General features: G+C 44.4%; 3 protein-coding genes across 5 annotated transcripts in view; 2 read left to right on the top strand and 1 right to left on the bottom strand.

Moving 5' to 3' along the window:
* NSD3 (nuclear receptor binding SET domain protein 3) overlaps positions 1-7431 on the top strand; it is a 64150-nt gene extending 56719 nt beyond the window's left edge. Inside the window, exon 24 of the mRNA XM_050939836.1 lies at positions 1648-7431. Coding sequence (XP_050795793.1) covers positions 1648-1889 — 242 coding nt within the window. The 3' untranslated portion in view covers positions 1890-7431. The remainder of the gene's footprint in view (positions 1-1647) is intronic.
* Positions 7432-8886: 1455 nt separating this feature from the next.
* Positions 8887-22923, top strand: PLPP5 (phospholipid phosphatase 5). Of its 3 annotated transcripts, none has more exons than XM_050940267.1 (7): positions 8887-9004; positions 15259-15367; positions 17413-17503; positions 18351-18414; positions 21044-21168; positions 21571-21741; positions 22303-22923. In XM_050940267.1, exons 1-7 carry the CDS (start codon positions 8943-8945, stop codon positions 22470-22472), a joined length of 792 nt encoding a protein of 263 aa, XP_050796224.1. In that variant the 5' UTR covers positions 8887-8942; the 3' UTR covers positions 22473-22923. The 3 variants fall into 3 exon arrangements, with proteins under 3 accessions (XP_050796224.1, XP_050796225.1, XP_050796226.1); XM_050940268.1 differs by lacking the exon at positions 8887-9004 and adding an exon at positions 9324-9652; XM_050940269.1 differs by lacking the exon at positions 8887-9004 and adding an exon at positions 16410-16555 and having other exon boundaries at positions 15281-15367.
* On the bottom strand, positions 12492-15247 carry LOC127044962 (uncharacterized). The gene is made up of 2 exons (XM_050940299.1): positions 14476-15247; positions 12492-14082 (listed from the first exon to the last, which is right to left on the bottom strand). The coding sequence occupies exon 2, from the start codon at positions 13619-13621 to the stop codon at positions 12944-12946; it is 678 nt and encodes a 225-aa protein (XP_050796256.1). The 5' UTR covers positions 13622-14082; positions 14476-15247; the 3' UTR covers positions 12492-12943.
* Positions 22924-23231: the final 308 nt, after the last annotated feature.

The following is a 23231-nucleotide window of genomic DNA, read 5'->3' as shown; positions in this document are numbered from 1 at the left end:
TCTTTGCTTGCTTCATGGATATCATGCTGCATAGAAAGTTGTAGCTTAATCCAAACTGTGATGTCCCCCTACCGTAAATGTGACAGGTTTGCTTTTGAAATGCTCTTCTGTATTGAGAAATCTCCTTAGGTAGCAATATTTCTAAAGATCTGTGTGGAGACGAACAGTTACAAAGCTATAATTTAATTGCAGAGCCTTTTTCCTGTTTGGATCACATTTGCTTATTTTATTTTGATTGAAATAATTAGACAGTCTTGGTCTCATATCGTTCCCATGTTCATATCACGTGGTAATGCTTATGACAACAGCTATGCACAGCACATGGTAGTACTTAAATTTTAATGGGTTCTCTAAATCTCTTATCTTCTAATCATGTGGGTTTTCTTTGGGTCTCTGTTTGTTTGTTTTTTTTTTTGTCTTTTTCCTTATTAATTAAAAAGGCAGCTCTCTGTAGCCTAGGCTCAAATTATCCAGTGATAACCAACAGCAAATTTTATTTAAAAACAAAACAAAAGAACCACTTTATCCTGGTTTTTAAACTATCTGTTTCTCGAGGCCTTAATCAAATTAACTGGAGGCTCACATTAGTCTATGACTGAATTAAGTGGAAGATTTTGAGCTGTGAATGGAGTTCAATCTGAGATGTGCCTTTTCAGGACAGCAATATATGGAAGTACAGTAAGCTTCCCTCCAAATTTTCTTAACTAGTGACATAAATTATTACATTTGATCAGCAGGAAAATGCTGGTGAACGACTTCAAGAAGTAAAATTTGTTTTTTACCTGGCCCAGTGGAGGCAGACACAGCGATGCTAGAGATCTGGAGTCCTGTCTTGGTGCTGTTCATACTCTCTGGGCTAAGAGTCTGGTCATGTTGTGGATGCAGTGCGTTATGTCCCGAAGAAGGAGAGTGCTTCCTGTTTTCTCTACAGCAACGCAGTTTAAAGGAATATAGCATGATTTCAGTGTGAGGGAAAGGAGAAGCTGTTAACTTTCCTTTTTGACATGCTCAGTCTAATTTTACAACCTGACAGTTGGGCATGTGGTTATGCTAATGCATGCCTGCATGTTTTTGTGGTGGTCTCTGTTTGCTTGTACTTAAATATGGTATTGCCATATCCCACTCTTGTCTGAGGCACCTTCTCATTTATGACTCAGAACTCAGCCATTCTGTGTTTTTAACAATATAGTGCAGTGTGATTGTTATAAATATTGATTTAGGATACCCATTTCAGTCAGTGTATCGAAATTATTACCATGTTCAGATCCAGAAAGCTGTGAATTTCACAAGTCAGACGTGCATAGAAGCCAATGCTCTGTCTTGCAAGTACACAGTGTGTTCTGATGCCAGAGCAGGTGGATCTGGTTACATCTGGCTCTACAGTGCAGTAATGTTTTGCTTACAGTCAACCCGAGGCTCAAAAATGTAAATTTGTCAACAATAACTGCTTCCAATCCAATACTTGTGAAAGACAGATGCAGGAACTTTAATAAAAACTGACTTTTGGGAGGTACCTTTTATGCATAGAGTTGAATGGCTCTGTACTACGTGGAATGAGAGAGACCAATTCCAATATCTATTGCAGATAAAGACTAACTTCAACTTCCTGTCTTTTTCCTTTCTCTCCCTTCCTTCTTTCATCTTCAGGAAAGTGGGAGTGTCCGTGGCACCAGTGTGACATCTGTTGCAATCCTGCAATTTCATTCTGCGAGTTTTGCCCTCGTTCATTCTGTAAAGATCATGAGAAGGGAGCCCTAGTGGCATCAGCATTGGATGGCTGTCTCTGCTGCTCTGAACATAACCCCAAATCTCCTGTGGCACCAGAGTATTGGAGCAAGATCAAATGCAAATTGCAACCCCAGAACCCTGGAGAAGAAGCAAAGGAATAAATTTGTTCAAACAAACAACAAATGGCAAATAGGTGATGAACTTGAAGAGACTGCTATGGCACATTCAGTCTTCATCATCAGCGCTGCCTTGTTGGAACTGGGAAAGGGACCATCTAATCTTGGCAGGCGGAAGCAGTCAGTCGTGTCCGTTTTGGGTTTTTTTTTCTGTTCTTGTCCTTTTCTTACCTTACCCTTGAATGTGCTTCAACAGCTCTTACTGTTGGAAAACAGAAATATCTTGGCTTTCTTAAGGAAAAAAGATCAAAAAAAGCAAACCTTTTGACATTGAAAAGAATAGTGTGTTAAAATATGTTCTTTGAGTGTAGAAGGGAAAACATAGCATATTTATTTATTTAATTTTAAAGGATGTTGCGGATTCTGGTCCTGATCGGTAAGCGTGTCTAAGAAAAGAATTGAGTAGCAAAACCAGTCCGGTATAACGTGTATGTCTAGTTATTAAAAAAAAGGGAGAGGACCAACCCTCCCCAATCTACAAACAGCTTTCACGTAACACCATGAGAAGTGATGTGGGTTTCAGAGCAGTGGACAGTGAATGCTTTCATTCCAGTTGGTCATCTTTAAAGGTCTTCTGAGAAGATGGATTTCATCTCATCATGCTTAACTTATTATGAATAATGTTGTAAAGATTTTCACATAAGCAATTGGGAGTATTATCCAGTTTTTTTTCTTGAAGTGCTTTTTATTTCAATAGATATTTTAACAAAAAGGGGGAGAGGAAGCAATCTCGGTCCCTTATTGTTAAAATGAGTGGTGTCAACTAACAAAGCAGGCATAGAAAGAGCTTAATTCTGCAGTGGTCACTTTTCTGCCTCGCTTCGTTTGGAGGGCAGTTTTGGGTGGAGAGGATTCATGGACAGCTTAGTCATCTGAACATTGCACTACATTAATCATAGCGAAAGCCCTGATCCTGCTTTTGTTGGAGTCATTGCAAGCTTTGTCATTGACTTCACTGGGTGCAGGATTAAGCCCTTTTCGATGTATTTATCAGATATTTAGTCTGTACTTGTTTCATGATGATTTTCTTAGAGCCTGATCCTTTGTTACCTTCCTCCCAAACTCCCATTAGTTTCAAAGGGAGTTCTTGAGAGTTAAAGGAATAGGGGATCAGCCTCATGTGTGTGATGTGTTTTTAAAAGAGTTTTGGGGAACAGGGGTGTTTAGATTTGCAGGGGTGGGGATAAATCTCCCAATTAAATTTATCTTCGTTGGTTTTTATAGAATAGTGAAAAATCAGTTTTTAAAAGCACTTCCTGAATTAACAGGGTATATATTGGGCCAACACTAAAGCACTCAATCTTACAAAGTACTGTGTATATCCCAGTATAGTTAATATAGTCAACAGTAATCCTTTAATTTGTAGGCAATGGCTGGTGTTCTGATATTGCTAGCTACCTTTACACTAACTTTCTGCCACTGGGTGTTCCGGAGCATCCCCACCTGGAAGGAATTAACAACAAGGTATGGCTGGCAGATGGCAGAGGGATAATTCTTTATTCATTCTGAAGAACATTCAGCATTGTCTCTGGGAAAATGTCTACATAGACCTGCAGGTACATGGTAGCATGTCAGTTCCAGAAAGTGACTAATAAAGGGGTGGAAAATAATACCATGGGGTTTTGGAATATGGCTCGCCTTTGTACCAGATTTCCTTTTGCATTCTCAAATTATTTCTAATCTGTGTGTGTGTGTGTGTGTGTGTGTGTGAGATTTGTTCTTTTTTTTTTTGTGCAATTGCAAAATTAACAAAATACACTACAGCCTTTGAAGCATCTGAAATGCCACTTCACTGACCTGGCAGCTATTCCTCTTGAAACAATTTACAGATCCCTTTCCAGTAAACTCAGTTTGTTCGGGATTTTTTGTTTTATTACATAGTATAGATCTCTCATGTGATCTTTGGGTCAGTTTATACTTTAGAATGCTGATGGAAAATGCAGATCACTTGTCCTGTTATGGCCAATACTGAAGTGAATGTCTAAAACACTAATCTTGCTTGTAAGCAGTGCTATATTTTGGTATTTTTTTCAAAAAAAAAAATTAAAAAATTTTATTTTTCTTAGCTTTTTTGTTTGTGATAAAAAAAAAAAAAAGCTCTTAATGGAGAAGGTTTTCACCCTTTTCTAAAATTCCAAACACAGCTCTTTCCTTGGTAGTGTCCATAAGACCTGATCTGTTTACATTGCATAATAAAATGTTAGGTTTTCTGTTGTTCAGACGATTTGGGGATATGGTAAGCCAGAAAGTGCTGAACTTTTAAAATATTGTATGATGTGTTCCCATGTGCTTTCTTCTATAGTATGTCAACACTGTCTTGTCATTGACTGAGGAGGAATGGCTATGTCAAAATGCCTTAAGCATTTGAGATGTCAATGAGCTGACAGTTGTTTAAAAATATTAATTGTCATGGGAAATTATCAAAATATATTCTGTGACATATCAGCATGTTGGGTGTAACTAAGTATATAACGGTACTCTGAAAGTTTAGTAAATCATATAATGCTGTGAGGGTCATGGAGTCAGTTGTCACTCCTCTGCCATGTCACTTTATATGTTCTGTTTCAAAGTTCTTGCTGATTGTCCTCTCTTGTCTAATCCTTTACAGGAGAAAATTGTAACTGAAAGCAGCCAACAGCTGGGCTGAGACATGGGTGGTGTGAGGACAAGGATAGCTTTTAAATATGTATAATTATGAATATAAAACTTGAATTGGTTTTCTAACTGCGACAGAGGGAGAATTTCCCAAAGCATCAGGAAGCTTTTTAGTGAAAGAAGAGACCATTGGGTTGAAATAAATTGGTGACAACTGGGGATTCTCTTTATTTAGGTGATGGTTTTGTATGTAGAACACAGAATATGCTGAAAACAAATTTTAACCATGTTTTTGTAACATTATTTAAAGTGAATGGAAGAATAACATAACTTTTGTAGTAAAGCAGAAATTTGTTGCTATAAATTTGTTACTGTAAATATTGACATTTTGATTTATCAGTATTTCTGTGTATTTTGGGCTGTTGAATTCAACTTACAGTGTCTCTGAATTGAGCTATAGGAAGAATGCTAGAGACATTTGTTTGTTTGTTTGGAAGTTTTAGTCCAGAGTCCTACAATTTGCTGCAAAGAAGAGAATGCTGAGGTTGGTTGTTACTTCCTGGCTGGAAAATGAAGAGCTCTAATTAATAATCTAGCAGCCCTTTAAGTGAAGGAGGGTGCCAGTCACATTGTTTTTTTCCCCCTCATTTGGATTTTTTTGTCTGTTAAGTTTTAAAATAGGGTCAAACTTTCAGCAGACACCTGACTCTAGATATTATTATTATGCTGGCTACACAGTAATGCAGTACCTGAGCTGCCCTGCACAGATGTTGCTGGTTTACTTTACTGGACCCCTTTTATTATAAAGTGTGCATCTTACTTCAGATCGGAGGTTCTGTGCACCATGCCCTAATGGGGTAAGGATTAATTACTGCAGTTTTCCAATAGTTTGTAAAATTGGCTTGTCGTCATGTCAGTAGGACATAAGAGTGGAAGGCGTTTGCAGCTCAGGACAGGTAATTGTATGGGCAACTTTTTCTGTATGAATTTATCTTCACTACATTTACTACGAGAGGCTTAGAGAGTCTAACATGGAGTGAGAGTTAGAATATTTTGTTTGGCCTTTCCACTAAAAGCTTGTTTTATCTTAGTTTCCAGGTAGAATCAGACAGACACACTTACTAGACATAATAGAAAGCGAACGTCTAGACGTAAAATATGTATATACTGAACTTTACAAAAAAAATTATCTGGGTTGGGTTAGGGAGGTAGGGTAGGGGAATGAGAATGTCTGCCGCTGGTACGAAGTAGTCACTTTAACATTGAAACCTCTGCCTCATTGAATTCAGGGTTTAATGTACTTGAAGCTCTGCAGCTCATTATTTTTACAGCTATTTTATTTATACATAGATAACATTTTTTATATGCTACATCAAAAGTCTCTTTACCTCTCCCTTTAACTTGAGTTAAAAATTGCTTTCCACTCCCAGTGTACAGTGTATTCAAGGCAAAATGGAGAGATTTTTCAAAGCAGATGTCTCAGACTTATGTATGCTCTTAATGAGAAGTATATTGCATGAGACACCAGCAACTTTTTGACACTTTGATGTCCTTTACTTTATAATATTGTATCAACTCCCTCACCCTACACCACTTATTTTTGTATAGCAAAAGACATTTGCACTTATGATACACTCCTGAAATTCTGGATGTATTCAAGATGTCATTCAGAAAAAGAGAAAAATGCTTGTTTCTTATTATATTCTACTCCTGAGTAGCAAACTCGGTACTTTTACCCTAGTGAGGGTGGGAGGATTATAAAACTGAAACTGTCTGTACTTCGTCTAGGACAATATAAAAACAAAAAGGGAATATAGATATGAATTTGCCAAAGCCATGAGTTCACTGTTTGTCATGTGGTACTGATTGCATTTGTGCACAAGAGTGAGAGAGCTACCATTTTTAATGGTCTCTTCTAGCTTGAAAAGCAAGTATGGCTATATGTTTGATCCTCTCCCAAACCTTTGTCCCATAGCCTAGCACTGGACGTTTTAAGGAATTCTTGTTCACTTTTGATTTACAAACAGACTGGATGAAATACATTTGCTTCCTATTAATTAATATGGATCCGTATCTCATTTCTAGTGTCATATTTTTTCATTTATAAGCAAACTCATCATTGCCACTGAAAACCAAGATGATGAAATAACTATTACAACTGGCTAGTAATAAGATTGTCCTTTTTGTATAAGGGTATGTGCATATTTGGGGTTGCTATTAAAATTGAACCCATTTATACCTACACAAGTGATATTGCACAACAAACACAGATACCTACAGATTCTGTTTTCATTTCCATGTAATCTTTATCTGTAACTGACCTTTGTAGAGGTGTTATTTCTGTAGACTTTGTTTATCTGTAACAAACTTTGTAGATTCTGTGAAATGTTATTTTAACTAAATCACTTGAGTCTTTAATAGCAAAGCATCAATATTCACTAAAGTCAATATCTTAGGAGTTTCTAGAACTTGGCTAGAAGCTCTTGACACTAACAAAGTAGTGTTAATTTTCCCTGGGGATGTTCCACTGGGGCATTACTGTATTATGACTTGATGTTGCCGCATAGACTTTGAGATATACAATATTGGGGAGGGGGGTTGTTGTTTGGCCTATGTTCTCTTGCATAGTGTGAAACCTGTAAAGCTTGGTTAACCTGTATATAGATAGCTTATTGTCAACTAGTTATAGTGTATTTAGAATTGCCTGTAATATTTTAGCTTCTTACTGAATGTTGTGATGGTAGGATCATATAATTTTTGTACATTATATTTACTGAGATGTTGCCTTTTTTATTTTACAAATAATTTGGAATTCAGATGTGTTTTGCTTCTGTGAGGATTAATTTGGAAAGGTTTTTAATGACATTCCACTGATTTAAAATTTTGCTTGAGGTTGACTTCAATAAATTGTTCTGAATGTTCCAATTAAGAATGTGAACTTTTTCATATTGTAACTTTCAATCTATGGACAGAGAACCTAGTTACTTCTGAACTATCTAGCTGCAACAAAAACACACAGCAAACTAAGTGACCAATAAACCGATATAATGTAAAATATTTGACACCCATGTGTGAATTCAACTGAGAATAAAAAAGTTACAAATGTGGTCTATTTGAAAATCTCTGTAGAGAGAGCCACTATATATTTATAACAGAGCCTCTTTAACATGGATGATCACAGAGCGAAGGCCTGGAATCTATGGAAAGCATTCTGTAGCTTTGTTTTACAAAGCACACCAAAAGGAACTTTGTGTAACCACAAGGAACAGCTTTTACATATATAGTTCAAAGTCTCTAGCGTCAACAGAGTCAGTTGCTTTGAAAAATAAGTCAAGGCCTGATTCTTTCAAACTTGTTCTCTGGTGCTGTCATCCTAGTTGAACTGGAGCATTAATCTAGCATCTATTTCTTAGATCTTTAGTGTAATTTAATGTTTGTGCTTTTCTAAATTTATGTGCAACTGGGTTGTGATCTTACATCTTGATTGTCCTTTATAAAATATTGTCAGTTGACATTTATACTAGTAACTGGGCTTCACATGGGATTGTAGAAGTAGCCGCGGCCCAGAGACTCTAATGCAGTACCACTGTGAATTCTAGTGTTGCTAGCTATTTGGAGCAGCTGCTTTTCTATATGTCTAGGATTGGTTCAGTAGGAAGGGGTTTTTGTTTGGTAATCTTGACAATTCCAAAATTTTAACTGATCTATGGATACTCTGGCAAGTGGCTTAAATGTTTCCTGTTGGTCTTTATTTATATAGCACCCAAAGTGTACTGGACATTTTACACACTTCTTAGAGGAGGCAGCTTAATCTCAGAGATTTCAGCACAAAGAGGTAACCACACTGCCCAGAGGCTGACGTTCAGAATATGCTTCAGTTATTAAATCTTTTGTTTTTAAACCCTTGGTTTACTGCTTGCCCTATGATCTTTGCCAATTCCCCTCAGCGGTCTCTTTAAATTTTGCTTCATTTATAAAAGGGATTATGTGGTGAATCCCCTCTTCGCCCACATTTTAAAAAAGTAAAACATGAATTCTTCCTCCCACCCACCCCCGTGATTTTACTTTGAAAGACAATCTGACTATCTACTGCACAGGTGTTAGTAAAAGCTCCTAGGGGCAGAATGGCCAAGCTGTTTTGACAGTTCAGGTCTAACCAATATACTACCCACTGGAAAGGCCTGGGAGTTCCCTGCATTGCACCAGTGCCCTGTGTTTCCGGGGGGGGTTGGTTTTGTGCTGGCTTAGTGATGGGGTTTGTGTAACGTTTGGCTGCGGGGGGCCGGGCGGGGCCGCAGTAGCGGGCGGCTCACGGCAGAGGGCGGGCTCGGGCTGCTCCGGCTGCAGCCACGTCGCCAGGCCCGGGCGGGGAGGAGCCGCCGGCCCGGTGCCCAGGCGCGTCTGGCTGCAGGGAGCGGCCGCGCCGCGCTCCCCGCCCGGGCCATGGAGGGGCAGCGGCTGGTGGCCGAAGTGGGCGCGCGGTGCCTGCTCGTCGGGGCCTTCCTGTGAGTGGGGCCCGGCCGGGGGGACACGTCGGGAAGCACCCCCACCCGGTCCGGGATGCGGCCGGGGAGCCCCCTAGGAAACACCCCTGGCAGGGACAGGGCGGGGGAACCCCGGGGCAGGCCCCCGCACATGTACCACAGATGGGGATCCCCCTGGGAAACACCCCCGTTAGGGACAGGGTGGGGGAACCCCAGGGCGCCCCCTCGCACCTTAGGACACATGGGGATCCCCCAGGACAGCCCCACCACCTTAGCGCACACGGGGATCCCGGGGCAGCCCCCCCCCACCTTAGTGCACCCGGGGATCCCCCAGGACAGGCCCCCCACCCCTCCCAGCTCTGTTGATGTGATCCTTCTGTGTCGTCTGGACATTGGACTGAGCGCCAACCCGCTCATTGCACTTGGGCTACTGACTGCCAAATGGTAACTACTGTCACTGGTGGCCTGGGCTGCACTATGACTTCATGATGGGAAGCTCTGGAGTCAGACAGCCCTAGTGGTATCTGTGACACCCCAGAACCAGGGAACTGGGTGGCAACTACAGAGATCCTGCTTTTATTTTTTAGAGGTTAGGTTAAACCTGTACTGGTGTGGAATGCCCCATTTTCTCCTCCCAGTGTAGCCAGCCTGGAGGGATTCAGCACAGAGGTGTGTGGCTGATTTGGCTGTGATGTTTCATCTTTCACCTCACTTTCAAAACAGAGGAGGGTTCCCTTCATGGAGACAGAGGCCTTGACTATGTAGGAAAGTTGCCCGTTTAACTTAAAGTGGTTCTTAAATTGATACAGTTAAACTGGTGCATGACACTTTAGTTTAAACCTGTGGAGTAAAGTAGAGACTGGAAGGTAACAAATGTGTCCATATTTAAGAATGGCTCTGGATCCTGGGAATTACAGACCAGTATGTCTTACATCTATACCTGCTAAACTGACAGAACTGATGATTGAGCTGTGGGACTCATTGCCATGGGATGTCACTGAGACCAAAAACTTTGCAAGAGTCAAAAAGGGACTGGATAGTTATATGGATGAAAAGAATATCCAGAGTAATAATTAATACTAAACAGGGATATTAAACCTTGTGCTTCAGGGTTTAAGCCAATCTCTAACTATGACCTGGTCTATACTATGTATTTATACCGAATTTAGCAGCGTTAAACCAATTTAACCCTGCACCCGTCCACACAACGAAGCCCTTTATATCGATATAAAGGGCTCTTAAAACCAATTTCTGTACTCGTCCCCGAAGAGGGGAGTAGTGTTCAAATCGATATTGCCATGTCGGATTAGGGTTAGCGTGGCCGCAATTCGACGGTATTGGCCTCTGGGCGGTATCCCACAGTGCACCATTGTGACCACTCTGGAAAGCAATCTGAACTTGGATGCACTGGCCAGGTAGACAGGAAAAGCCCCGCGAACTTCTGAATTTCATTTCCTGTTTGGCCAGCGTGGAGAGCTCACAAGCACAGGTGACCACGCAGAGCTCATCAGCACAGGTAACAATGCAGTCTCCGAAGAATTGAAGAAGAGCTCCAGCATGGACCGCACGGCAGGTACTGGATCTGATCGCTGTATGGGGAGAGGATTCCGTGCTAACAGAACTCCGTTCCAAAAGACGAAATGAAATAAAATTTGAAAAAATTTCCAAGGCCGTGATGCAGAGAGGCCACACCAGGGACTCAGTGCAGTGCCATGTGAAAGTTAAGGAGCTCAGACAAGCCTACCAGAAAACCAAAGAAGCAAACGGAAGGTCCAGGGCAGGGCCGAAAACATGCCGCTTCTACGCTGAGCTGCATGCAATTCTAGGGGGGTCCGGCACCACTACCCCACCCCTGTCCGTGGATTCCAAGGTGGGGGTGGTAATCTCAGCCATGCCTGAGGATTCTGCGGATGGAGAAGATGAGGAGGACGAGCTTGCAGAGAGCACACAGCACTCCATTCTCCCCAACAGCCAGGAGCTTTTTCTCACCCTGACGGAATTGCCCTCCCAAGCCACTATCCCACACAATGAAGCCATGGAAGGGACCTCTGGTGAGTGTACCTTAGTAAATATAAAACATGGTGTAAAAGCAAGCATTTTTTAATGATTAATTTGCCCTGAGGACTTGGGATGCATTCGCGGCCAGTACAGTTACTGGAAAAGTCTGTTGACATGTCTGGGAATGGAGCAGAAATCCTCCAGGGACATCTCCATGAAGCTCTCCTGGAGGTACTCCAAAAGCCTTTGCAGAAGGTTTCTGGGCAGGGTAGCCTTATTCCGTCCTCCATGGTAGGACACTTGACTACGCCATGCATGTAGCAAGTAATCTGGTATCATTGCATGACAAAGCCTAGCTGTGTATGGTCCTGGTGTTTGCTGGTATTCAAGCAACATCCATTCTTTATCTCACTGTGTTATCCTCAGGAGAGTGATATGGTTCATGGTAACCTGGTTGAAATTCAGGAATTTAATTAAGGGGACAGAGATGGCCATTCCTACTGGGCTGTTTGCCTGTGGCTTAAAATAAATCCTTCCCTACAGGTAGCCAAGCAGAAGGGGTGGGGGTGATTAGTGCTGAGCTTTTTCGCATTCGGCTAGCAGGGATCTTCCCTGCTACCAGCGACGCAGTAGGGGGGAGAGGAGGGTATTTAGCAGTGATCTTCCATGATACCAGCCACACGGGGGGGAGGGGTAAAGCAATCAGCCCAGAGAATTGAATGGGGGGTGGTTTCTGCTGCTGCATGTTAACAGGAAAGAAGCAGCACTCAATGGGCTTTGCTTGCTATTTGGGAAAGGAGGGCGCTGGATATATGAAGGCCTGCAGAAGATGAAAGACAGTGGCTTACCATGGCCACATGCAAGCCGAATTCTGCTGCCCGGACCTGCGTCTGTGAGATCTAACACCAGGGCCGCAGGCACTCAATATTAAGATGCAAAATGCCATCTTGTAGTGAAATCACATGTGCTATGTAAGGTGAATAGTGTTGTTCACCATGAAAGAGTATAACCATTGTTCTGTAAAATGTATCTTCTCTCCCTTTTTCCCCTCCCTCATGCAGCTGCACATTTTTCAAGCCTCCCTACTCCATCCCGAAGACTATCTCAGATAAGGCGGCGGAAATAAAAGACGCAAGACGAAATGTTCTCGGAAATCATGGAAGTGACCTGCAATGAAAGAGCTCATCTGAATGAGTGGATGGATGTGGTATCAAAGTACAGGAAAGATGCCAGTGAACGTGAGGACAGGAGGGACGAACGTGAGGACATGAGGGACGCTCGTGATGAGAGGTGGCGGCAGGAAGATCAGTGGTGGCGGGATGCAATGCTGGGGCTGCTGCATGATCAAACTGACATGCTCCGGCGTATGGTGGAGCTTCAGGAACGGCAGCAGGATCACAGAGTGCCGCTGCAGCCCCTGTATAACCACCCTCCCCCCTCACCATGTTCCATAGCCTCCTCACCCACCAGTTGAGTAAGAACTCGTGGGGGGAGGCTCTGTGCTCCCGCACACTCCACACCAGTGGCCAGCCCAACCAAAAGGCTGTCATTATTATGAAATTTTTTTAGTGGCCTTTTCCTTCCCTCCTATCCTCCTCCCAAACCCCATCCGGGCTACCTTGTCAGTTCTCTCCCTCTTTTTATAATGAATTAATAAAGAATACATGATTTTTAAATGAGAATGACTTTATTTCCTTAGAAAGAAAGCTGTGTTCAAAGTGTGGGGGGGTAGCTTACAGGGAATGAGTCAGTCAAGGGGTGGTGTGTTTCATCAAGGAGAAACAAACACAACAGTCACACTGTATCCTGGCCAATGATGAAACTGGTTTTCAAAGCTGCTCTAATGCGCACCCCTTCCTGGTCTGCTCTTCTAATCGCCCTGGTGTCTGGCTGTGCATAATCAGGAGCCAAGTGATTTGCCTCAGCCTCCCACCCCGCCATACAGGTCTCCCCTTTACTCTCTCAGCGATTGTGGAGCACACAGCAAGCAGCAATAACAAAGGGGACATTGGTTTGGCTGAGGTCTGAGCGAGTCAGTAATGTGCGCCAGCGCGCTTTTAAACGGCCAAATGCACATTCTATCACCATTCTGCACTTGCTCAGCCTGTAGTTGAACAGCTCTTGACTACTGTCCAGGCTGCCTGTGTATGGCTTCATGAGCCATGGCATCAAGGGGTAGGCTGGGTCCCCCAGGATAACTACAGGCATTTCATCATCCCCAACTGTTATTTTCTGGTCTGGGAAGTAATTCCCTTGCTGCAGTCGTTTAAACAGAGTAGTGTTCCTGAAGACGTGAGCGTCATGAACCCTTTCTGGCCATCCCACGTGGATGTTGGTGAAACGTCCCTTGTGATCCACCAGTGCTTGCAGCACCATTGAAAAGTACCCCTTGCGGTTTATGTACTGGGTGCCCTGGTGCTCCGGTGCCAAGAAAGGGATATGAGTTCCACCTATCGCCTCACCACAGTTAGGAAGTCTCTTTGCAGCAAAGCCATCGACTATGACCTGCACATTTCCCAGAGTCACAACCTTTCGTAGCAGCAGCTTAATGATTGCTTTGGCTACTTGCATCACAGCAGCCCCCACAGTAGATTTTCCCACTCCAAATTGATTCCTGACTGACCGGTAACTGTCTGGCATTGCAAGCTTCCACAAGGCTATTGTGTCTCACTTCTCAACTGTGAGGGCTGCTCTCATCTTGGTATTCTGGCGTTTCAGGGCAGGGGAAAGCAAGTCACAAAGTTCCATGAAAGTGCCCTTACGCATGTGAAAGTTTCGCAGCCACTTTCGCATTCCACACCTGCAACACTATGCAGTCCCACCAGTCTGTGCTTGTTTCCCAGGCCCAAAATCGGCGTTCAGTGGCTAGAACCTGCCCCATTACCAGCAGGATCTCCAACGCGCCGGGGCCTGCAGTTTGAGAGAATTCTGTGTCCATGTCCTCATCACTCTCTTCGCCACTCTGCCGTAGCTGCTGTCTCCTCACCTGGCTTTGCAGGTCCCGGTTCAGCATAGACTGCACAAGAATGCACGAGGTCTTTAAAACGTCTATGATTGCCTTCTTGAGCTCAGCGGGGTCCATGCTTGCTGTGATATGGTGTCTGCACAGTTTACCCAGGAAAAAAGGTGCGAAACATTGTCTGCTGCTGCTTTCACGGAGGGAGGGGTGAGACTGTACCCAGAAGCACCAGCGACAATGTTTTTTGCCCCATCAGGCACTGGGATCTCAACCCAGAATTCCAATGGGCAGAGGAGACTGCGGGAACTATGGGATAGCTACCCACGGTGCAACGCTCTGGAAATCGACGCTAGCTTTGGTACATGGACACACACCGCCAGATTACTGTGCTTAGTGTGGCCACGTGCACTTGACTTTATACAATCTGTTTTAAAAAACCGGTTTCTATAAAATCGGAATAATCCCGTAGTGTAGACATACCCTATGAGAGATCAGAAGGAGCCGTAAGGCTGACCACAGAGTGTCCCACATTTACCTAGTGCAGAGTTCTTGGACCTTCGTCTGAGGCATCTAGTGATGGCCACGGTTACAGATATGGTACAGGACTAGAGGGACCTCACCCTTGGGTCTGATCCAGTCTGGCAATTCCTGTGAGATAAGCCACTTTAAACCAGAATCAGTGTCCACACAGCTTTTTGCATTGGTTTAACTATATTGGTTTAAATGTACCCCTTGAACCAGTGTAGCTTTCTCTTGTAGACAAGCCCAAGATGCAACCTGACTACTCATTAGGCAGTTAGGAAGATAGGATTAGACATATCTGAGAATACCAATGGCCCATCTATTTCAGTACCTAGCCTTTGACTGTATCCTGTAACTGATGCGTCATGGACAATCATACAATAACCTGCTAATTGGGAAAGTTTTCTCCTAGCCCCAAGCAGTCAGTGGTTGGCTTGTGCCCTGAAGCATATGGTTTTATCTCATATATGTTTTCATCATAGCTAGTATATATGAGAATGGAATTCGTATTAGTCATGTAAATAGCTAGTGCCTTTTTTAATTTGACCAACCTCTGGGATCCTCTGGTAATGGAACAGAATCACTGCTGGCAGGGTGATTTGTGTTTCTAACAATGCCTTGTGGCAATAGGTGCATGCAAAGTGTTTCATCAGTTTCAACCTTTGTTGCCTTTTAATTTCATTAGTGTCTCCTTGTTCTTGTATTGTTTGAGAGAGTAAGCAGGAGTCACTCAACTGACCATCTCCTTAGAACTACCCAAATCCCGGCACTCCAAACTCTCTTGTTCTTTCTCTAGGATCATGGAACTTCTGCCTCCATTTCAACGTGTCATACAGCCTGAAGAGATGTGGCTTTATAAAAACCCATACATAGAAGCAGACCATGTACCCACCAAGCTCATGTTTGTAAGTATTCGCCCAGGTCACTACACTCTATTTAGGTTTCTTTAGTTTAAATAATAGCTATCAGCTAAAAAATCTTCTTAATTTACAATACTGATGATATTTTAGATTAGTAGAAATGAAAGAATTTTCAAAATCTGATGTACCTGTCCTTACTGATGCTCTGAGATCACTTTTTGCATTTCAGCATGGACACAGAAAATCAGTTTCATGTTTGTTCACAGTCGCTTTTACTGTCAGGTTCTCAATGCTGCAGACTTTTGCATTTCACACGCTGCCAGGGAATATTGTTTCAAATCAACTGTTTTCAGTGGAATTTTATTTTATTAAATGTGCAGTTGTTTCTGTTATAAGTTTTATAAGAAATTGTTTTTAACAAAACCTCGCCTTTTGGGCCAAATTTTTGGTGATTTAAAAGTTTTTATTGGATGTGAGGTAGGAGATATAGCTATACAAGCAAGCCAAAGAAGAGGGAATGCAGCTCTCTAGAGAAAGAGGAGGTGGGGGGAAAGATGAGATGGGAAGAGAGGGAGAAGTGATGATCGATTGGATGAGTGGTTACTGGGTGTCAGTGAAGCGTTGATCCAGCAAAGCACTTTAGCTTGTGATTAGAGTTAAGCACAGGCGTAAGTGCTGTGATGACTCGGAACCTGAATGAAGCTCAAGGAGAATGGAAGTGTGACACAGAGGATTATAGGGATGCCCTCAGGAAAAAAACAGGCTCCTCTCTGAAAACTGTTTACCTACTACAGCTGCAGGTAGCACTTAAGATCATTGTAACTGGAAGAGAGAATTTTAATTCTGTATCAGTTCCTATAGTGAAGCTGACTGCAGGTACAGTGCTGCCCGGACACAGCTTCCCCGGCGGGTTGTGTGGGGTTTCACATAGCAACGGGGGAGAAAAAACATTTAAAATAGGAAAATGTGATTGTAGAACTGCAAAAACTGGACTCCAGTGCAGGGGTAGGACGTGAGATTAAAAGTAAACTCACCATTTTTCAGGTAGCCAGTGTTTCGTTGATGGGCTTTGTCCCTTGATTTGCAGAAGTGGCATTCCTGGTGAGATTCTGCAGTTCTTGGATTGGTCAGTGGCCTTGGGGGCAAAGAACTCCACTTTCTTTTTGTTGAAGAGGCAGGTACAGCGTGTAGGAAATGCTAAAGGACAAAACTCTTGCATGGCATTGGGATTTGGTGAGTTGACCTTTAGGTCAAGTACCATGTTAGACTCCCAAAGTGACCGCAAATGACATTTGGGCCTGTCTGACCACAAGAGCATTCCCTGGAGCACTGGGTGCTGTGACACAATCCCAAAGAGTCCGTTGTCCCTGAGATACCAGCAATAACAACTGTTGTCTCATGACAGCTGCTCTTGTTTTTCTCCCTAGCAAACAATTTGGATGATACAGCTGGTGGATTAATTAGTTAATATTTGCAAAGCGCCTAGAAAGTGAAACATGCTCAGGGGCCTTACTGTTCTCAGGAAGCAACGTCTGAATGAGCAGCAGCGAGGAGCGCCACAGCGGAAGTGATGTACGAGAGCAAGCTGAGGCTGCAGGCCCCTATGTCAGTGTGATTATTTATACAGCTCCGACGAGGCATTTTGCAGACGTATATGAATATAAGCCCCCTTAAGAGCTCACCTAAACAGAAACAGCAGCAGGGCAAGGCTATTACATGGATTGGAGCTTTAACAGGGAGAATTTTTGGCTGCTGGTCTTCTTTACCTTTGCTGTCCTTGTATCTGGAGAGCTCCCTATTGATGGACTTCGCCTCCTGCAGGTTAGGGCATTAGTGAGAACTGGATGGCAGACAACAGAGAGGAAGCCATGCTACTGGTACCTACGCTTATTCAGTATTAGCTACTGACGCTAATAGCTGGGATCAGCTTTCGGTTTGCAAAGAGTAAATGGGGGAGCACTCTTTTTGGTTTAGAGTGAAGGTTTTTAGCCTCCTTTAACAGCTCATGCATTGATTTTTGGTTGGGAAGCCGAGGGAGCTCCAAGAACAAACATGCAATGTTGTTACTGTGCTGTCGTGTGTCGTTGCAGTTAATTTCGTTTTTGTGTCCCCTGATGTTCATCCTTCTGGCAAAATTCCTCATGAAAGTTGACCGCAGAGACACTCAGGAGGCCTTTTTGGGTGAGCTTATCTCCCCCCGCCCCCATGTCCTGACAGGCATACCGACAACATTACACTGAACTGAGGGCATCCTTGGGGCAAACAAGTTCTTCTTCTAGCAGCAGTAATGCCCAATGGGTAGATCAGCACCCAGCACATGGGACACAGGGAGCATCATTGTACTCACACAGTGGTTCTTTAGAGCTGTGGCTAATGTCACAGCCTAGGGTGGGGGCATCTCCTTGTTACGGCTCAGGAACCTCCGTGTGATGGAGAGTGGGCCTGAGGGGAGGAGGGGTCTCTTGAATCCATTGCTGGTCACACACAGCATGTTGGCCAGGGTGCATTAGGGAATTGGGAACTTCTTCCTGCTGGGGGCCTATTTGCTGGACTGTCTCCCACTGTGTGCCTTTCACGTACTGGGCTACATCCTGGCTCCACTGAAATCAGTAGCAAAACATTGGCTTTTATGGGGCCAGGATTTCACCCATTGTTCTTAAAAAAGCTCTGTGGACTTAACCCCTCCCAGACCATTGTCCCCTCTTGTCTGACTCAGAGTCCAGCCCTTCCCTTCAACCTTAAGGCAAACACCTGCAGGGAATGCTCAGTGTTGCTGGGCAAGGGACGTTCTTCCCTACAGTCCGTGTGCCAGGTGTCATGTAAGGTGAAAGTGCCACCTCTCAAGTCAACTCAGGCACACAGGCCAATGCACCATCAGCACCAGCTGAAGCATCCCTCTGATAGAGGCTGCTGATCAGGTGCTTGGCCGACTCCACCTGCAAAGTTTCTCCAACAACTGCTGTGGGTATGTGCTGGTTAAATATTAACATGCATTTGGTGCTGACATGGGCTTTTTGCTCTCTTCCAGCTGCCAGCCTTGCTCTTGCCCTGAATGGAGTCTTCACCAATGCTGTGAAGCTAGTCGTGGGAAGGTAAGAAAGTCCATTAATCGCCAACCCCTGCGCCCACAGAGCCAGGCAGTCTTTTACGTGGCAGTCAGCAGTGCGTTGCCTGAGACGGGCTACATTTTCCCAGACCCTTTTGGGGGGAGTGCTGGGGGCACTCTCTTAACCACCCACCCTCAGTGAATTTAGTGTGGGGACAGTGTCTCTCCACAAAGCAGCAGTGGTAGGGTGAGCTTTCCCTGCATGCTCTCACCGATGTATGAGCCTATTCTTGGAGGGTCTCTACCAGGCTCCGTGGGGAATTGAGTCATTGTAGCACATTTACTCCTCTGCCAGTTGAGGTGTGGCTACTGATCAGTCTCAGGGCCTGGGATTGGGACACTCCCTCTCCCCACCCACGACCACCACCCAGGCTGCTGAGCAGCTGTTGGAGGGCAATGACTATCTGTGGTAGTCAGGCTCTCTCACTTCCAGAGCTGCCAGCCACCTGGGGTGCAGGACTGTCATAAACAGATAGCTAAGGGTTAATGTCTCTTTCACCTGGAAAGGAGTAACCTGAAACACCTGACCAGAGGACCAATAAGGAAACAAGACTTTTTCAAATCTGGGTGGAGGGAAGTTTTGGGTGTGAGTTCTTTGTCTTGTGTTTGACCCTCTCGGCTCTGAGAGTGATCTTTCTGTCTCCTGCCTTTCTAATCTTTTGTTTCCAAGTTGTAAGTACAAAGATAGGAAGACCATAGGTTTATATTGTTTTTTTTTGTATTTACATGTGTGTAGTTGCTGGAATGTGTTAAATTGTATTTTTTTTGGAGAAGGCTATTTATTCATATTTTTTTTAAGCAATTGACCCTGTATTTGTCACCTTAATACAGAGAGACCATTTTTATGTATTTTTTCTTTCTTTTTTTTGTTTTTCCATTTCTTGGCGGTGGGCCACCTCTTCTTCTTGTAGTTTTCTGTGGTGGGCTGCATCTTCTTCTTCTTGTTTCCTTCTGTGAGCTGCCTCTTCTTCTTGTTGTTTTCTTTTGTGGGCTGCCTCTTCCTTGGCTAGTTCTGCATTTATTAGTTCTATCCGTCTCTTATGTTCATTTTCTTTGTCTATGGCTTGTTGCCGTGCTCGCTCCTGCCTTAGGCTTTCCTTGGAACTCATGTTTTCTGCTTTCTTGTGCTGAGGCGCCCTCTGGTGTTTATTGTCTGAACTGCAGCTTCTCTGTTGCCTCTTGGGGTCTGCCTAGCAACAGTGCCTTTTTCCCTTTCTTCCTCTAGCTAATCTTTTAAATGTAAAGTAAACCAGAAAAACCACTTTATTTGCATGTGTATTGCTGGATACTTGACTCTCAATGGGAGTGCTATTGTCTCACAAAAGACCCCTAATAGTTCCTTACTTAATATGCAAGCCAAAAACTGCAAGAGAGAGCAGAAAAAATTTTTTTCTCTGGTTCCTTTTAAACCCAAACCCTCTCTGCTTAAAAGCCCCTAGCAGAGAAAAGGAAAATAATATTTCTACTGGCTTCTGGATTCTTCTATCTATCCACACCGCTGTGCCACCATGTCATAACATATTTCCCAGATTTGGACCTTAGCGTCCAAAATATGGGTGTTAGCATGAAAACCTCCAAGCTTAGTTACCAGCTTGGACCTGGTAAAGCTGCCACCACCCAAAAAATTTAAAGTGTTTTGGGGCACTCTGGTCCCCCCAAAAACCTTCCCTGGGGACCCCAAAGACCCAAATTCCTTGAGTCTTACAACAAAGGGGAATAAACCATTTCCCCCCCCTTCTCCCTTCCAGGTGTTCCCTCCCTGGGTTCCTGGAGAGATACACAGAAGCAAGCTCCACCCTCCCCGTTTCCAGTCCTGGAAACACAAGTACTTCCCTCTTCACCCAGAGGGTATGCAAAGTCAGGCTTAGTAAATCTAACACAGAGATTTTCCCCCTGACTTCTTCCTCCCACCAATTCCCTGGTGAGTTGCAGACTCAATTCCCTGGAGTCCCCACTAAAGAAAACTCCAACAAGTCTTAAAAAGAAAGCTTTATAAAAAAAGAAAGAAAGAAAAAATACATAAAAATGGTCTCTCTGTATTAAGGTGACAAATACAGGGTCAATTGCTTAAAAGAAATATGAATAAACAGCCTTATCCAAAAAGAATACAATTTAACACATTCCAGCAACTACACACATGTAAATACAAAAGAAAACAATATAAACCTATTGTCTTACTATCCTTGTACTTACAACTTGGAAACAGAAGATTAGAAAGGCAAGAGACAAAAAGATGACTCTCAGAGCTGAGAGGGTCAGACACAAAACAAAGAACAAAAAACTCACACCCAAAACTTCCCTCCACCCAGATTTGAAAAAGTCTTGTTTCCTGATTGGTCCTCTGGTCAGGTGTTTCAGGTTACTCCTTTCCAGGTGAAAGAGACATTAACCCTTAGCTATCTGTTTATGACAAGGACTCCATACCCCATTCTCTATTCCAAGCACCTTCCTTCCCCAGGAAGGGCTGTGCTGGGGGGATTCTGGAACAGGCAGGCAAGGATGCCCTCTGGTGCTTTAGCCTGAGCTGGGGAGCGTCCAGTCAAACTATGCCAGCTGCTAAGTGTCTCCTCCTCTGCATGGTGCAGGGTCACATGCTTTTCTTCTTTGCCCATTAGGCCACGGCCAGATTTCTTCTACCGCTGCTTTCCGGATGGACAAGCAAACGCCAAGCTGGTATGCACCGGTGACCTGGACGTGGTGACTGAGGGACGCAAGAGCTTCCCGAGTGGGCATTCCTCTTGTAAGCATTTGTTTCCTCTTTGCAGTGCATTATGGGAGAACCAAACAAGGGTGAGCAGGTGCCTGGGAGGTGGGATCAACTTTGCCACTGCCTTGCCACGTGGCTTGGGGCATGTTCATTGACTTCTTGCCAGGCCTCACTTTTCCCTCTGTAAAATGGCGATGCACAAAGCTCACTGCTGTTTGCAGAGCTTCTAAGCGCCAGGTATCAGTACTTCCTCCCCAGCCCAGGCTCCCTGTCCCTGCTTTTTGCCTAGTGTCCTTTCAGGACAAGCTCAGAGAGGGCCTTTATCCTCTTAAATCACTCCTGGCAATGGATGGCTCCTGAGCCGGGGTTTATGTGTCTGCTGGGGCTCTCAGAGCACGGGTTCTTCAGTGATGTGATTTTCCCCCTTTTGCCCAGTCGCCTTTGCTGGTCTTGCCTTCTCTGCCTTCTACCTGGCAGGAAAGCTGCACTGCTTCGCCCCTGGCGGGCGTGGAAAATCCTGGCGGCTCTGTGCCTTCTTATCACCACTGCTCTGCGCTCTCCTCATCGCTCTGTCCCGCACCTGCGATTACAAGCACCACTGGCAAGGTGAGCATGCTGGCCGGGGAGAGTGGAGAGCAGGGGCTGTGGGAACAGTGGTACGTAATTGGGACATGCTCAGTAACCGTGGTGATGAGCACCATAGAAGACCCTGGATAGGTTGCATGGGGCAGTGATGTTCAGGGCTGTAAGTGGGACACAGAAATGTCAGTGAAAGAAAAAGTCATTTCCAGGGTTGTGCTCTATCATACTCTTTGGGCTGTAAGTAGCGGAAGCAGAGAGCTCACTGTGAAATGTGTGTTCTGCTCAGCACTGGAGCTGAAGATTAAGTGGCAACTCTAACTGAAGCACCATGAGCAGGCATCGTACTCACTGGGGCGTTCAGTTCTGCTGTGGGTAGTGCCTGGAGCTGTGCCATGGGATGGGTACTTATGAAAGGGAAAATATATTCAGGGATCGTTGCTTGGTCCCAGTAAGAGCTCTGAACAGCAGTGGATTTGCTGGACCCCACATTGCCGATTGTTGTGATATCTAAGCATAGCTCCTTGGGGTTCAGTGAGACAGTGCTGCAAGCTGGGGGTGAATAACCCTTTTGTTTCCATCCCACAGATGTGCTGGTTGGCTCAGTGATTGGCTTCACATTTGCATACCTATGCTACAGGCAGCATTACCCTTCCCTGACTGACTCAGAGTGCCATAAACCATTGCAGTGTAAATCCAAACTACCACCAGCACAGGAGCACAAGCTGGCCAGCTCCAGCTTCCACCTGGAAATATAATGATGGGATCCACTTTGCTGAGACCGGCCCTTGAGTAATCATTCCTTCCACTCTTCAGCCCGCATCGTGGGGAAGGGTACAGGCTTTGGGGCCATCGCTCACTGCCTACTTGGTGAAGTAGCCCAGTAACCCAAATGCGGATGCGGCTGATAGATGTATAGGAATTGCTCCCCTGAACATGGGGTAAGTGGTCCTGCTCAGCAGGCCTTGGCTCGTACTGTTCTTGTTTGAGAGATGCTCCCCTCTTTCAGGCCAGCCCTGGAGGAAGCGAAGCAGGCTGGCTACGACACCATCTAAAGTAAGAACTGGCTCTCTGTGAAGGGAGGCTTGGTGGAAATCCTGTAGGTGTATGGGGCCATGTAGTAATGTGCAGGGAAGTCAGCCCTCTCCAATGGAAAATGTCATTTTATGAAAGGACAGCATGCACATAGGAAGAGCTGGTCAGTGTTGTGGGTACACAGCATTTACGGTGGGTACTGCATTTAGAGATAGCACCTCCTTGGCCTACCCTGCAGCCTGGGCACACTAGGTGTGGTTTTGGTGAAAAAGCTCTGTCCTACAGCAGGTCCAACAGATGCTGGGCTGAAGTCCTGGTGTGGCACCCTGGCTGGCTTTGAAATCTCTCCATGCCATATTGTTGGACACTGCACAGACTGCTTCAACCCATTTGTAAATACATTTGCTTCCAGAATCCTGCCCCAACTCTCACCTGAGGATAGCTGGACAGTGTCTTCAGCACTCTGATCAGTTTTAATCCGG

The sequence above is a fragment of the Gopherus flavomarginatus genome, chromosome 2, assembly GCF_025201925.1.
Source record: "Gopherus flavomarginatus isolate rGopFla2 chromosome 2, rGopFla2.mat.asm, whole genome shotgun sequence".
In the NCBI taxonomy this organism is placed as follows: domain Eukaryota; kingdom Metazoa; phylum Chordata; order Testudines; family Testudinidae; genus Gopherus; species Gopherus flavomarginatus.
This window is presented reverse-complemented; position numbering and strand designations above follow the sequence as displayed.

Excerpts from the sequence above, each read along its gene's own strand:
- PLPP5 (XM_050940267.1), top strand. The coding sequence starts at position 8,943 with ATGGAGGGGCAGCGGCTGGTGGCCGAAGTGGGCGCGCGGTGCCTGCTC. Across the intron at positions 9,005-15,258 it reads CTGCTCGTCGGGGCCTTCCT|GATCATGGAACTTCTGCCTC; the intron begins GTGAGTGGGGCC and ends TTCTTTCTCTAG. Across the intron at positions 15,368-17,412 it reads TACCCACCAAGCTCATGTTT|TTAATTTCGTTTTTGTGTCC; the intron begins GTAAGTATTCGC and ends GTGTCGTTGCAG.
- LOC127044962 (XM_050940299.1), bottom strand. The coding sequence starts at position 13,621 with ATGCCAGACAGTTACCGGTCAGTCAGGAATCAATTTGGAGTGGGAAAA.